This window comes from Scyliorhinus canicula, chromosome 4 (genome assembly GCF_902713615.1).
Source record: "Scyliorhinus canicula chromosome 4, sScyCan1.1, whole genome shotgun sequence".
NCBI classification, from domain to species: domain Eukaryota; kingdom Metazoa; phylum Chordata; class Chondrichthyes; order Carcharhiniformes; family Scyliorhinidae; genus Scyliorhinus; species Scyliorhinus canicula.
Genome location: NC_052149.1, coordinates 85,658,057 through 85,674,636, shown reverse-complemented (window position 1 = coordinate 85,674,636; position 16,580 = coordinate 85,658,057). Strand labels below are relative to the sequence as shown.

The following is a 16,580-nucleotide window of genomic DNA, read 5'->3' as shown; positions in this document are numbered from 1 at the left end:
CTCATGTCCATCATTTGTCAATTTGCATCAGTAAATTTGATGCATCACAGCAATGGGAAAACTTGTTGTATGTATTCCTGCTGCTGAACAAAGTTCAGCATGCAGAAACTATGCTCCAGATCCGAGCTGCCCATGGAGAATGTTATGAATAGAGAATGTTATGAATGGAGAATGTTATGAAAGGTACTATTCGTTTATAAAGTTTAAACCATATACAAGGACTCAGAAACCACATTGAAATTGTTATAGGTGTAATCAATAGCTACCACCTACTGCCTTTGAAAACGCTATCCTTCTTCACCCATTCCATTTCTTGGCCTAAGATGGAAGTTGCACAACACCTCTACTACTGTTGCCGTTCATAATAAAAGCTTTTCTGTTATACTCCAAATACTTCTTTCCCCACCACTCAACTCTCTAAAATATGAAGTTTTAAGGGTTTTTGTGTTATGGATGTCTTACAGAGTACTGTATTCTTTGGGGGTGTATTTGAATTGATGGGTGCTAAGATGTTCACTGTATGTTTATAACATGTTAACTGTGTTCATAGAATAAACATTATTTTTTGTTTAAAAATACTCTTAGTTCTCTGTTGCTTCACACCTGTAAAGTGGGCCCTTGTGTTCCCCACAACCAAAATCTATTTACAGTTGTGGGTCAGGTGAACATCATGATGTACATTGGGGTTCTCTAAACCCTGAACCATAACAAATTGGGGCTCGAGGGGGATAAAAGTCTGTCTATTGGATTGGCTTTGTGAACTTAAAGACAGTGAGTGGTGAGCACATTGTGGTTGCTTTTCAGGTGTGGTATTTCAGTTTAAGTAGGGAATGTGTTGTGGACAATGGCTCTTTCAGAGGCTCGGACGTTTTGGGGGGTGGAAAACGCGGTAGCTTACGAACAGAGACTAAAAAAGGCTTTTAAATCTGGCAAAAACATTGCAGTTAACTTTACCTGACAGCATACGAAAAGAAGAGGTACTTACAGCACTCGCTGAGCATTTAAAATTGCCTGAGATACAGTCTGACTCATTAGAAATGGCAAAAATTCAGTTACAAATCAGGCAACTTGAACACGAAAAAGAATTAAAGCAACTTGAATACGAAATGAGAGAGAAAGGGAGATACAGATGAGGGGAAAAGAAAAAGAGAGAGAGGAAAGAGAAAAAGAGAGAGAAAGGGAGATCAGGAAAAAAGAAAAAGAGAGAGGAAAGAGAAAAGGAGAAAGGGAGATAAATGTCAGGGAAAGGGAAAAAGAGAGCGAGTTTGAGCTTCAGAAAAAGAAAACATGAGAGTCAATTAAAATTGGCAGACGTAAGGGGAAACTTACAGTTGGAGGATAGTGAGAAAGAGCGTCATAGTCAAACGCTTGGTGAGGATCTATTTAAATATTTCCAAGCATTGCCAAGGTTTGATTAGCAGGAGGTAGAAGCCTTTTTCATTTCATTTGAGAAGGTAGCTAAATGAATGAAATGGCCACAGGACATGTGGGTATTACTGATTCAAACAAAACTGGTAGGTAGGGCTAGTGAAGTGTTTGCATCACTATCAGAGGAGGTATCTGGGACATGTGAGGAGGTGAAAAAGTCCATCTTAGGTGTATATGAACTGGTGCCAGAAGCCTACAGACAAAGGTTTAAAAATTTAAGGAAAGAACCTGGTCAAACATACATGGAGTTTGAAAGGATCAAACAGAGTAATTTTGATAGGTGGATAAGGGCTTTGAAAATAGACCAAAGGTATGAAGCTTTCAGATGAATTATACTTTTGGAGGAGTTTAGAAATTCAATTCCTGATGTAGTGAGAACTCATGTGGAAGAGCAGAGGATTAAAACTGCGAGGTTAGCAGCATAAATGACAGATGATTATGAATAAGTTCATAAATCAAAGCTTGGTTTCCGACATCATTTTCAGCCTGTGAGGGATAGAAACTGGGGAAAGAGAAATACTCAAGTGGTAGAGGGAAGGGAGATCTGATGGGAGATAATAAGGAAATTGTACCTCAGATTAAAAAGGAAATCCGAGGGGGGGGGGGGGGGGGGGGGAAGAGATATGAAACGTTTCAACGTTTTCACTGTAATAGACTAGGCCATGTAAAGTCAGTGTTGGTGATTGAAGAAAAGAACTGGGAAGGCTGATGTGGTAAAACAGGATAAGACAGTGGGTTTGTTAAAGTGGTAAAGGAAAGCCCAAGTGAAGCGAAGGAGGAGCAAAAGATTGTACAGCCTGATCAAGAGATAATTGATAAGAAGGTGCCAGATCTCGTTAAAGAATTTACTTGTGTGGGTAATGTTTACTCATGTGTCCCAGAAGGAGCAGGTAAAGAAGTCACAATTTTAAGAGATATGGGAGCTAGTCAATCTTTAATGGTAAGAGATGAGGAGTTACGTAGTTTGGGAAGAATATTGCCAGAAAAGGTGGTAATATGTGGAATTCAGGGTGAGAAGAGTAGTGTTCCATGATATGAGGTAAGGTTGGAAAGTCCAGTGAAGAGTGGTGAAGTGGTAGTAAGAGTAATAGAGAAACTATCTTGTCCAGGAATACAGTTTATCTTGGGTAATGATATAGCTGGATCATAGGTGGGAGTGATGCCTACTGTGGTTGATAAGCCAGTGGAAAACAGAAAACTGAAGTGCTGAAGGACGAGTATCCTGGGATTTTTCCGGATTGTATAGTAAAAAGGTCGCAAAGTCACAGGTTTTTTTATCAAGCAATTTTATTGAGGTATTTTTCGGCAAAGTCACAGGTTAAGACAAGAGGAGAAATCAAAGAGTGAAGATAAAGTTGAAGTGCAATTATCAGAAACTATTTTTGATCAGATGGGTAAAAAAGAACAAGAACAGGTGGAGGATGAGGTGAATATTTTTAGTTCAGGCAAATTAGCGGAGTTACAACAGAAATATATACGGATATGTCAGAAAGCATACACAGAAGAGGAATCTGAGTGTATACTGGAGTGTTATTACCATAAAAAATATGTCTTGATGAGGAAATGGAGACCTTTACATATGCAGGTGGATGAAAAGTGGACAGACGTTCATCAAGTAGTATTGCCAGTAGGGTATAGAAAGGAGGTGTTGCGAGTTGCACATGAGGTACCAGTGGGAGGTCATTTGGGAATAAGGAAAACTCGAGCTAAAATCCAAAAACATTTTTATTGGCCTGGACTACATTAAGATGTAGTTAAATTTTGTCGATCATGTCACACATGTCAAGTGATAGGGAAACCTCAAGCAGTGATAAAACCAGCGCCTTTACTACCCATTCCAGCATTTGAGGAACCTTTTACAAGGGTCTTAATTTATTGCGTAGGACCGCTTCCTCAAATGAAAAATAGGAATCAATATCTTTTGACGATAATGTATGTGTCTACTAGGTTTCCAGAGGCCATTCCAGTATTCAATATTACAGCTAAAAAGATTGTGGAGGTGTTACTTAAATTCTTTCCTAGACATGGACTACCCACAGAAATGCAATTGGATCAAGGATCAAATTTTAACTCAAGGTTATTCAAAGAAGCTTAGGAATAAAACAACTTAACTGCGTACCATCCAGAATCGCAGGGAGCATTAGAAAGGTGGCATAAGACATTAAAGACAATGTTGAGTGCTTCTTGTCACTACCCAGAGGATTGGGATAAAGGAATTCCATTTGTACTGTTTGCAATTAGGGATGCACCGAATGAGTCAACCAAATTCAGTCCTCTGGAACTAATTTTTGGCCATGAGTTAAGAGGACCACTTAAATTGATTAAGGATAAATTGGTGAGTGAGAATTCGGAACTTACAGTATTGGATAATGTGTAAAATTTTAGGGAACAATTAAATAAAGCCGGTGAATTGGCTAGACAGCATTTAAAAATTGCACAACATGTGATGAAACGCGTAGTGGACAGGAAATTCAAAGTTCGCAGTTTTGCCAGTGGAGATAAAGTTTTAGTATTGTTACCAGTGGTAGGTGAACCTTTAAAAGCAAGGTTTTGTGGGCCTTATCAGATTGAAAGGAAATTAAGTGAGGCGAATTATGTGGTAAGAACGCCAGATGGAAGAAAAACTCACCGAGTGTGTCATGTGAACATGCTTAAAAGGTACTTTGAAAGGGAACGAGAGCAAAAGGAAGAGGTTTTAATGATTCTAACTCAAAGTGACGAACCAAATCCAGATGACTGTGAATTTGACATACCTCAAATTAAATTGGAAAACGAGGATGTTCTTAAAAATTGGGATAAATTGTTGAGTTACCTTCCAGAGGAAAAACGGACTGATCTGAAAGAGTTATTGATATCACATGGGCAAGTTTGTGGAGATAAGTTGGGAAGCACTAAAATGGCTATACATCATGTAGATGTGGGAAATGCTGCTCCAATCAAACAACATCCATATAGACATAAGTCTTTAAAATTGACACAGGTTAACAAAGAGAGTGAGAGTATGCTTAAAAATGGCATAATTGAAGTGGGTTTCAGCCAATGGAGCTCACCCATAATGATGGTACCAAAACCGGACAGTATCCAACGGTTGTGTGTGGACTATAGAAAGGTTAATGCAGTTACATGAACGGACTCTTATCCTATCCCACGTTTGGAGGATTGCATTGAGAAAGTGGGACAACCAGATTTTTATTTCCAAACTGGATTTACTTAAAGGTTACTGGTTAAAAATTTAATTGTTCCCTTTTATCTGAAAGGGTGAAGGAGATTTCAGCGTTTATGACTCCAGATGGTATATACCAATTCAAAGTTATGCCATTTGGCATAAAAAGCACCCCAGCCACATTTCAATAGTTAATGAACAAAATCGTTTCAGGATTACCCAATTGTGCGGTATACAACGACAATCTGGTAATTTTTAGCCAGACATGGACAGAACATTTAAAATATCTGATGGAGTTATTTGATTGACTTCAAGAGGCGGGTTTGGTGGTAAACCTAGCCACCCCGAACAGGCGCCGGAATGTGGCGACTAGGGGCTTTTCACAGTAACTTCATTGAAGCCTACTCGTGACAATAAGCGATTTTCATTTCATTTCAAAAGTGAATTTGGAAAAGCCCAAGTCACTTTCTTTGGCCATACAATCGGACAGGGTCGAATGGTCCCATGGGATGTGAAAACAAAAGTTATTCGGGAGTTTCCAATACCTTCGACACGAAGGGAAATACTGAGATTTCTTGGCATGAGTGGATTCTACGGGAAATTTGTGCCAAATTTTAGCTGTGTGGTCGTTCCACTGACGGACTTGCTAAAGAAGCGTATCAAATTTAAGTGGACAGTGGAGTGTCAACAGGCATTTGACAGCCTCAAGGCTGTGTTGACCAATGCTCCTGTGTTAGCCATCCGAAATTATACCAAACCATTCAAAGTGGCTGTTGATGCGAATTATGTGGGCGTAGGTACGGTGCTTCTGCAAGACGACGATGAAGGACTAGAGCGGCCTATTGGTTATTTTTCAAAGAAATTGAATTCTCACCAGAAAAAGTATTCAACGATTGAGACGGAGACTTTGAGTTTGGTGCTGGCTTTGCAACATTTTCACATTTATGTGACGAGCCATCCGTCTGACACCATTATATATACTGATCACCATCCACTGACGTTTTTGGAGCGATTCCAGAATAACAGTGCAATACTGTTTCGATGGAGTTTATTGTTACAGCCATTTCATTTAAAAATAGTACATGTGGCAGGACGAGTAAACGTCATAGCGATGCTTTGTCATGGATATGATGATCAGAAGTAGGTTCGGTGGAGGAAGAAGAACTAAAATGGACTGTTATTATAAATGTTTGCGTATTTTGTTTTGTTAAAAAAGAAATGTATATTCACTGTCCATATTTCTTAAAGGAACGTGAAAAGATGAAAAATGAAACCATCTTGAAGTTGATGGGTTTTTTTTTCTTGGGGGAAGGTGTCATGTGAGAGTACCTTTAAGAAATTGGTCTTTAAGAAATAGGTGTTTATAAGTGATGTTAGAGTGTGGGGGGAGCTGGGCTGTCTGTCTGCTTTACTTTCGTTTTGAGCAGGCTGCTACAGAGTGAGTTTTTAGTTTTGTTTTCAGAGAGAAGAGTTGCAGTGAAAGCCAGCAGATGCGCATGGATCTCTCTACAAGCTAGAGTGTTCATTTGGGTGATTTCAAAGAGATGACTCCTCTCATTAGAGAATTTAAACCTGATCTCTGTGTTAAAAAGGGTCTTTTGTCTTCCAGATTTTGTTTGAGAATTTATTAAGGGTTATCTGTAGAGTAATGTATTCTTTGGGGATTATTGGTGTTGATGGTTGTTAAGATGTTTACTGTGGGTTTACAAAGTGTTAACTGATTTTATAAATAAACTGTTTTAATTTTAAAAGTGCTGTAACTCCTGAAAGGCAGGCCTGTGTGTTCCCCAGAACCACAGTAAATTCAAAGTTAAGGGTCAGGTGAACTCCATGATACACTTTGGGGTTCTCTAAACCATGGACCTTAACATTTGCAATTAGAAGGTTGCTTCAAGTGGTGTTCCATAGGGCTCGGTGTTCAGACCCTTACTGTTTGTATTATATATTAACGATTTGGACATGATTGGGAAATTTGCAGATGACACAAAGATTTGTCGAGTGGTGGACAGTGTAAAGGATAGCCAACATCATCAAAATTATATAGATGGTTTGGTGAAATGGGCAATAAGTGGCAGATGGAATTTAACACAGAGAAGTATGAGGATGTGCATTTAGGGAGCTCAAACAGTTGTAGGAAGTACACAATAAATGGGAATATACTAAGAGAAGGAGATGAAGTGAGAGATCTTGGCATACAGGCACAGCCTAAAGGCAACAGTTCAAGTAGACAAGGTTTTTAAGAAAGCATATAGAATGCTCTCCTTCATTGGCGGGTATAGAATATAAAAGAAAGGATATAACGTTAGAATTGTATAAAACAGGAAGAGGAACCTGGGCAGTACGTTCATTTTGATCGTCTGGACTCTCCCCGCGAGCTCCCCCCCCACCCCCCCCCCCCCCCCCCCCACTTGCGGGTGTACTGGGAAGATCTCGCTTTTGCTCATGTTGAGTTTGTAGCCCGAGAAGGCTCCATCCCCAAGGCCTTTTTCAAAGCGCTGGACAAACTAATCATGGCGTTCGTATGGGGGGGGGGGGGGGGGGGGGGGGAATGCTAGGATCCCAAAGAAGGTCCTACAAAAAACAAAATCCAGGGGGGGGGGGGGGCTAGCCCTCCCAAACCTACAATTCTACCACTGGGCGGCGACGGCCGAGCGAATAAGGGGATGGATCCAGGAGCCAGAGGCCGAGTGGGTGCGCGCGGAGGAGGCCTCCTGCGTGGGGACCTCCCTCTGGGCCCTCGCCACGGCAGCACTCCCATCCCCACCCAAAAAACACTCCAGCAGCCCGGTGGTAATAGCCACCCTCCAATCCTGGAACCAACTGCGGCAGCAATTTGGCCTGACCAAAATGTCGGACAAAGCTCCCATCTGCAACAACCATAGGTTCACACCAGCACTGACTGACGCCACCTTCAAAAGGTGGGAGCAGGTCGGAGGGATACTGACAGTCAGGGACCGATACACGGACGGCAGGATCGCAACACTGGACGAACTGACAGAGAAATTTCAGCTAGCCAGAGGGAACGAACTAAGGTATCTGCAGCTTAAAAACTTCCTACGAAAGGAGACAAGGACGTACCTCCAACCGCCACCACAGACCACAGACACTACTGGAAGAACTACTGGACGCAAGCATACTAGACAAAGGAAACTGTAGTGACATGTATGACCGACTGATAGAAAGGGCCGACACCGTACTGGACGCAGCAAGAAAGAAATGGGAGGATGACCTGGGGATTGAGATAGGGTGGGGACTCTGGAGCGAAGCACTGCATAGGGTCAACTCCACCTCCACATGCGCAAGGCTCAGCCTGACGCAGCTAAAAGTGATACATACAGCCCACTTAACAAGAACCCGTATGAGTAGGTTCTTCCCAGAGGTGGAGGATAGATGTGAACGGTGCCAAGTAGGCCCAGCCAACCACGCCCACATGTTCTGGTCTTGCCCCAGACTTGTGGAGTACTGGACAGCCTTCTTTGAGGCAATGTCCAAAGTGGTAGTGATGAGGGTGGAGCCATGCCCGAATGTGGCGGTCTTCAGGGTCTCGGACCAGCCAGATCTATTCCTGGGGAGGAGGGCGGACGCCTTGCCTTTTCCTCCCTGATCGCCCGCCGTAGAATCCTGTTTGGCTGGCGGTCAGCAGCACCGCCCAGAGCTGCAGACTGGCTGTCCAACCTCTCGGAATCTCTCCAAATGGAGAAAATCAAATTCGCCATCCAAGGGTCAGACGATGGCTTCCACAGAACGTGGGAGCCATTCACGCGACTGTTCCGGGACCTGTTTGTGGCCAACCATCAAGAGGAAGAATAGCCAGGTAGCCAAGAATCAGGGGAAAGTAGTCAAGAATCAGGGGAAAGTAGCCAAGGCATGAAAGGGAGAGATAGACCGGGAGGGGGGGGGGGGGGGGGGGGGGGGGGAACAGCTAAACCTGAGGGAAAAAAGGCCAACCGTGGAGGGGGGGGGGGGGGGGGGGGGCGGGGGGGGGGGGGGGGGGGGGGAAGGGAACAGGAGAGGAGACCAGCGGGTCGGGGGGGGGGGGGGGGGCAGGGAAATGGGAGCCGGAAGGAAGGCATGGGATACCAAAACGTGCATGACATCTCCAGGAGCGGGGAACGAGGAAAATAAAGACGGAGGACGGGAGGAGCAGCAGAAGCAGAGGCGAGCGCGAGACGGCAGCGAGATCCGTCCGGGAGAAGCAGGCGACAACAACACGAAACACAGCCAAGTATCACACACTGTAATTATCTCCCCGGCACCCAAATGTATATTTGCCTCCCCCCCCCCGCAAACAGTCGCCTACTTACGTGTTGTAACTAATTTTGCCAGGTGTACAGAGCTGCCGCTGTCGAGCTGGTGCACAATACCCTACCAGTTATTCTATTTCATTTTTTATTGTTTTTTTTTACTATGTACTATTTTCTTCTCTTTGGTATGTTTGGGTGTCCCCATCTCTTCTACATATGTGTATATATATGTTTCTTATCCTGTGTACATAACGGTAATTAGACCTTGTTCAAAAACCCAATAAAAAAACATTTATAAAAAACAAAAAAACAAAAACACTGGTGAGGTCACAACTGGAATATTGTGTGTAGTTCTGGTCACCATATTACATAGAACAGTACAGCACAGAACAGGCCCTACGGCCCTCAATGTTGTGCCGAGCCATGATCACCCTACTCAAACCCACGTATCCACCCTATACCCGCAACCCAACAACCCCCCCCTTAACCTTACTTTAATTAGGACACTCCGGGCAATTTAGCATGGCCAATCCGCCTAACCCGCACATCTTTGGACTGTGGGAGGAAACCGGAGCACCCGGAGGAAACCCACGCACACAGGGGGAGGACGTGCAGACTCCACACAGACAGTGACCCAGCCAGGAATCGAACCTGAGACCCTGGAGCTGTGAAGCATTTATGCTAACCACCATGCTACCCTGCTGCCCCTAAGCCCCAGGAAGGATGTAATTGTTCTGGAGAGAGCGCACAGGAGGTATACAAGAATGTTGCCAGGGCTAGAAAAGTGTAGCTACGAGGACAGATTGGATAGGTTTGGGTTATTTTCCTTGGAACAAAGAAGAATGAGGGGTGTCTTAATTGACGTGTACAAAATTATGAGGGGAACAGGAAGGGTGGACAGGATAAAATTGTTTCCCTTGGTGGAGAATTCTGGAACCAGAGGACTTAGATTCAAGATAAATGGAAGAAGGTGTAGAGGGAATATGAGGAAAAACTTTTTTACGCAGAGGTTAGTGGGAGTCTGGAATTCGCTGCCCGAGTTGGTGGTGGAGATAGAGATCCCAAATTCTTTCAAAGGATCGGCTTAAGTGCTCTAAGCTACAGGACTATGGACCAGCTGCAGGAAGGTGGGATTAGAAATGGCACCTGGGTGTCCTCAGGCTGGCATAAACAAGATGGGCTGAATGGCCTCCTTCTGTGCTGCCACTATTCTATGATTCTTTGATTCTAGCTGCAGGCTTTGGTGGCATCTAAGAAACATCCGCACATCATTGCATCTCGCAGATTACTGATGCCCTCTTTGCCAAAGCTGAACAGCATATTCATTTCACAACAGGAGTAGATTTGCTAGGACAGAGTTCAGTGAGTTTGCCACCATTGCTGTATCCCACTGGGAACACGGCCACCATTGTTTGCAACCATGTGGCCATTAAAGCAATCGGATGCTGTCAGCTCAGTTATCAAGAGAAAGGATTCCATTTCCTCAACATCGAACAGATTTTTGACCACAAGAGGAGTTTCCCTGTTGTGTGCGCTAACTTTCTTTACAGCTGCCATAACACCTCCTCCTCTGGCAGTCCACACAACCTCAGATCTTCACTGCAGCCCCAAAATGCTGTTACAATTTAAGGTTCATAAGATTGTTATGTTTTGGGACTGTGACTTTAATTTAAGGTGAAATTTTTGTGGTCATGTGATTTTTTTTATGCAGTCTGTCTGACTGCAAGCCTAGATGGTTTGAGTTTTAAGAGTTTAAAGGGAGCGCAAATCATTTTACTGAGAAGAAAGTGCAAGGTGGAAACAATGCAGCAGCCAGAGTGCTGAGATTGGACTGCCAGAGGAGGAGTATCCAAAGTCCCAGAAAAGTGTTAACAATGTATGTTTTAAAATATTTGTGCTTTAACTGTTCATTTACTTCCAAGATAAAAGGCAACATTCTCCATTTTAGTGTTGACACCGAAACTGAATTGGGAGAGTTTCCCATTCCCATTAGGGGCACTAATTCGGGATTAATTCAGGACGTGCTAATCGGCCAGCGCTCTGCCCACGTGAAACTAGTGCAATTCTAATACCCGCCGACGTTGGATTCGCTGGGTCTGGAATTGGCACTTGAGAGATTGACAAGCTGGATCTGTATATAAACACTCCAATCCCCACTCAATCTCATTCCAGCCAGGAAGATGGCCCCGCGTAGAGCAAACCCTCAGTTTACAGATGGCAAACTGAACAGGGTGCTAGATGCAGAGAGGCAAGATACCCTCCTCCCCAGAGTGGTCAGGAGGCTACCTCCTGCTGATGTAAACCAGGCCTGGGTGGAGGTGGCAGAGGAGGTGAGCACTGTGGACCCCATCCTGAGAACCGGATTGCAATGCCGCAAGAAGATGAACAACCTCCTTAGGGCAGCCCGGGTGACACACCACCTCTATACCCCTGTCATCACTCCCATCCCTCAAACCCCACCCCTCACTGCACCACCCCCCACCCCCTTCCATGAAAAGATATCCCATAACTGCTGGGAGAAGGAAAAGATTGGAAGGGGCAAGCCAGACTTAAGGATACTAACCACTACCGAACAGAGGGTGATGAAGCTGGCTGAGGAGGTGGGAGAGAGGGCACTCTTCCAGGCGGGGGTCAGCATAGGTCAACCAAGTGATCCCCTAATGCATAGTGATGTCCCTATAGTGAGTCCTCCCCCCCCCCCCCCCCCCCCCCCCCCCCCCACCACATCCCTCCACTACTCCTACAAGAGATCGCACCATGTGTAGCTCAGACAGGTTTTATGCTTCTGGAAAGAATTATCCCATTACTGGTGGAGGTGCAGAGCAGAGCCAGGATTTACAGGAGGGGATGTCAGCAACCTTCCAGTGCCTGCAGGTGCAGTTGGAGAAGTCCAATGACCTTCAGGTTCAGGTGATCATGCCGAAAATGAATGCTACCCAGGCCAACATTGAACGGGTGGCGTCCAAAGTTGAAGCTTGGGTGAGAAGGTCACAGCCGTAAGTCAAGATATCCAAGGCTTGGGGCACACTGTGTGGTCAATGGTCGACGGGGAGCCCAGTCATGGGCAGCTATGTACTAAGCCCACCTTTGAATAGGAGTTTTGGTTTAGTGAATTTTGTTTGTGAATTGGAACAGTTAATGGGGAATTCATTAGGTGTTATACATAGATTACTGTAGCTGGGTGGTGTCTTTATGTTTGTAATTGATAAAAATTCTTGCTGTGTGTTTATATATATATGTTAACTAAGTTCTTAGAATAAGCTTGTTTTTATTAAAGTGTCTGGGAAGACTGATGAATTACACATAAAAGGAAGGCTCTTATGCTCATCCTAGCCAAATTCATCATAGTGGTTGTAGGTCAGATGGACTTCAGAATATACTTTGTAGTTTCTAAGACCAGGCCCATAACAAAATTTATAAAAATAGAGAGAACAACTTCATAACAGTTCCGTAGTAGTAAACATTATTAACAATGTTTAGCACAAACATATTAATAGTTAATTTTTAAGACAGACAGTGTGCACTTGACAGAATTCAAAAAAGGATTAGTACGCTTTCAGGTCATCTCTGACTTTGTTTACATATAAAGCAATAATCTATTTCACGCAGAAGAACATTAGGAGAGCACTGAAAGGTTACTTTCTTTTTTGTATTTTATTGCCTTCTTTGCTGAGAATCATCTTCCTCCTTTCTTCCAAAAATGTCCAAAGTATGAAATCTTTCAAAAATTTCCAGTGTACGAATGATATTGAACCTTAAATAACTGAAACCACCGGAACTGAACACTACTTCTTATAATTAAACCAATCATAGCAGTCAGTATTGTCAATCATTTCAAGATTTTATTATTCTGTGTTATGAGCCCTATCATTTGTCTTTCTGAGCAATGTGGACCAGAAATGATTAATTTGTTTCTATCTATATGAGCTTCAACATTATTGGGTTCATTACCAAAGGCAGTTAATACCTTTATCTTATAATGTGATGACCGGCATTTCCTAGAATGTAAAGTTATTCCATTCACTTTGGCTATGTATGTATACCATTTTAAACTATTTTGCACGTTCATTATTGTTGACATAACAATTTCACTGGCACTATATTAATTTTATTAATTTGAAATAATTAAAATTCTTAATTCAACCTGCCATTTGAGCATCTTTAACAACAATTAACATCAGTAATGTAATGAATATCAATTGAGGATCTGTATGGCACAACCAATAGTACATAAAGTTAGCGGTAGCTATGAAACTTCGGTTTGAGTGTAAACTCACTTCTTGTAGGCTGTGGAATTTGGTCCTTTGATTCTTTTGTCTTCAACTCTAGTGTCAGGTCACTAATTTTATCCAAAGCCTCATGCAGAGTTTCATCCAGAGAAGTTGCTAGTTCCTCGGCCTGAATGGCACGCTGCTCTGTTTCTCTACCAAAGATCAAGATAATTAAGTAATTGTCTAAAGTAAACTAAAGGTATCAAGTAGTCATGGGAGATTAACAGCTCAGGTAATGTGGGTCTATGGGAGTGTGGAGTAGGCCTAACCAGATTATTACTAAAATGAAACAAGCAATAAAATAACCTACTAATAAAATGCCTGAATTAAATGTTGCATAATACAGATCATACGGAATGATTCAAAATATTATCTTGAAACATTCCTGCAATATTCTCTGAAACATCAATTAGTTCCCCAAAGTTCTAATTGTTTAAGGAAATAAACAACTGAACAATACAAACCCAGAATGGCAACTGGTTGTATGTTTAGTTTATGAGCTGATCAGTTAAGCCATAATAAGTGTTAAATTTGGTTTATGCATCCCAATGTTAGGGAAATTAGCACCATTCTGTTTTCCATGCTAGAAATGCCTGTGTTTTGGCTTGGATTGCATAGTAGAAATAAACTTGAGGCTATTAATGCTCACTGTTATTCATTTCAAACAGCAATTGCCAGTAACTGTACACGCACAGTTAAATGTAAAAATTGGAACGCTGTTGTCCTGAGTTGCCCTGCTCCTCCAGAAGATATGCTGTAATCATATTTCATCAAAACACATATTATCAAAACACACAGAAGGGCATGAGGTTGCAGTGCTTATGGGTAGCTATCAACTAAACATGGCAGACAAAGTAATTGCTTGTTCATTCCAGTTCAACTTAACTTTCAATAACAGGTGGGCAGAATTTTCCTCCCCCACCATCACTGGAATCGTGGAGGACTTAATTTGCCAGGAGGCATGTTTCCTGAGAGTGGGATAAACTGTTGGAATTGGGTTCTCCCGAATTTTAAGATGGGTTGAGCTTCCTGGCGAACAATATCAGGAACCTTATTTACATGTACTGGCATCTGATGCATGATCATTAAAAAGCCACCTCACTGGAATTAAGTTTGCCCTCCAAATTAAGTTCCCCACCAGGAGGCGATTAGAATGTTCAGACTTACATCTGTAAATATGTGGCATGCACCTGGTGAGATCATTTTGGGAACAGTGATCATAATTCTATAAGTTTTAAGCTGAATGGTCCTCAGGTGTGTTTTGATATGCATCATTGTAGATACACAAGGGGTTAATGTAAATACACGCTAGACACTAGAGGGAGCACCAGAGACATGACACACAGACACTTAACCAATACGTCAGTAAGATAGGACACGACCAATGGGCATTCACGATACACACAGAAGTGACACTACCACCGGGGGGCATTACACCAACCCATAGATAAAGGACACAGCACACATGATCTTCATCTTTCCAGTGGAGACACTCAGTGAGTACAGACACAGGGTTGATTCAACATCACACCCACCACGTCAGTCTGAGTAGCTATAGAAGGATTAACAGTAGAGGCGAATCTGAGTAGGAGAACTGTTAATAGATTAATAAACGTGTTGAAGATATCTCCACGTCTGAACCTTCCTTTGTTAGAGTGAATATCAAGGAAGCAGCTTATGCTACACCAAGAGCATAACAAGACAAGGTGAAGGTGCTAGACTGGGGGAAGACTAATTACAACAGCATTAGGCAGGATCTGGAGAGTGTTGACTGGACGAGGGTGTTTGAGGGAAAATCAACATCCAGCATGTGGGAGGCCTTCAAAGGTCAGTTGATTAGAATTCAGGATTGGCATGTACTGTGAGGATGAAAGATAAGGGTGGCAAGTATAGGGAACCTGGATAACGAGTGATATTATGAACCTTGTCAAAAAGAAAAAGGAAGCATTCGTATGGTCTAAAAGGCTTAGGGCAGATGAAGCCCTTGAAGAATATAAAGCAAGTAGGAAGGAACTTAATGTAGGAATTAGGAAGGCTAAAAGGGGTCATGAAATGCCGTTGGCAAACAGAACTAAGGAAAATCCTAAAGTGTTTTATCCGTATGTAACGAGAAAGAGGGTAGCCAGAGAAAGAGTTGGTTCATTCAAGGATATTGGAGGGAATCTACATGTGGAACCAGAGGAAATGGGAGAGATACTAAATGAATAATTTGCCACAGTATTCACCAAAGATAAGGACTCGATGGATGAGGAGTATAAGGTAGAGTGTGTAGATATTCTGAGTCATGTTGATATTAATAAAGAGGTGTTGGGCATCTTAAAAAGCATTAAAGTAGATAAGTCCCCAGGGCCTGATGGGATTTGCCCCAGAATACTGAGGGAGGCAAGGGAGGAAATTGCTGGGGCCTTGAGTAAGTAATCTTTGTATCCTCATTGGCTACAGGCGAAGTTCCAGAGGACTGTTTAAGAAGGGCAGCAGGGATAATCCAGGAAATTATAGGCCAGTGAGCCTTACTTCAGTGGTAGGGAAATTATTGGAAAAGATTCTTAGAGATAGGATTTACTCACATTTGGAAACAAATGGATGTATTAGTGATGGACGGCATGGTTTTGTGAAGAAGAGGTTGTGCCTCACTAATTTAATCGACTTTTTCAAGGAAGTGATAAAGATGATAGATGAGGGAAAGGCAGTAGATGTTGTATACATGGACTTCAGTAAAGCCTTTGACAAGGTACCTCATGGTAGACTGGTACAAAAGGTGAAGTCATATGGGATCAGAGTAGAGCTGGCAAGTTGGATACAGAACCGGCTTGGGCACAGAAGACAGAGTGTAGCAGTAGAAGGGTGTTTTTCTGAATGGAAGGCTGTGACAAGCGGCGTTCCACAGGGATCAGTTCTGGGGCCTTTGTTGTTTGTGCTGTATATAAATGATTTGGGAGAAAACGTACCTGGTCTGATTAGTAAGTTTGGAGATGACACAAAAATTGGTGGAGTTGTGGATAGTGAAGAGGATTGTCAGAGGATACAGCAGGATATAAACTGGTTGGGTCTTGGGCGGAAATATGGCAGATGGAGTTTAATCCGGGCAAGTGTGAGGTAAGGCACTTTGGAAGGTCAATGCCTGTAGGAATTACACAATAAATGGTGGAACTATTGCAAGTACTGACAGGCAGAGAGATCTGGGCGTGCATGTCCACCGGTCACTGAAGGTGGCAACGCATGTGGATAAGGTGGTCAAGAAAGCATACGGCATGCTGGCCTTCATCGGTCGGGGTATTGAATATAAAAATTAGCAAGTTATGTTGCAGCTGTACAGAACCTTAGTTAGATCTCATTTGGAATATTGTGTACAATTCTGGTCACCACACCGCAGAAGGATGTGGATGCTTTGGAGAGGGTACAGAAGCAGTTTACTCGGATGTTGCTTGGTGTGGAGGGCATTAGCTATGGGGAGAGATTAGATAAACTTTGTCT

The 16,580-nt window shown here is 42.9% G+C and overlaps 1 protein-coding gene across 6 annotated transcripts in view; it reads right to left on the bottom strand.

Moving 5' to 3' along the window:
* The window catches only part of axdnd1 (axonemal dynein light chain domain containing 1), a 314,107-nt gene that overhangs the window by 27,435 nt on the left and 270,092 nt on the right, over nt 1–16,580 (bottom strand). For all 6 annotated transcript variants that reach the window (XM_038794662.1, XM_038794663.1, XM_038794660.1 and 3 more), the window contains exon 28: nt 13,113–13,258. In XM_038794662.1, the coding sequence (XP_038650590.1) occupies nt 13,113–13,258 (146 nt within the window). The remainder of the gene's footprint in view (nt 1–13,112; nt 13,259–16,580) is intronic.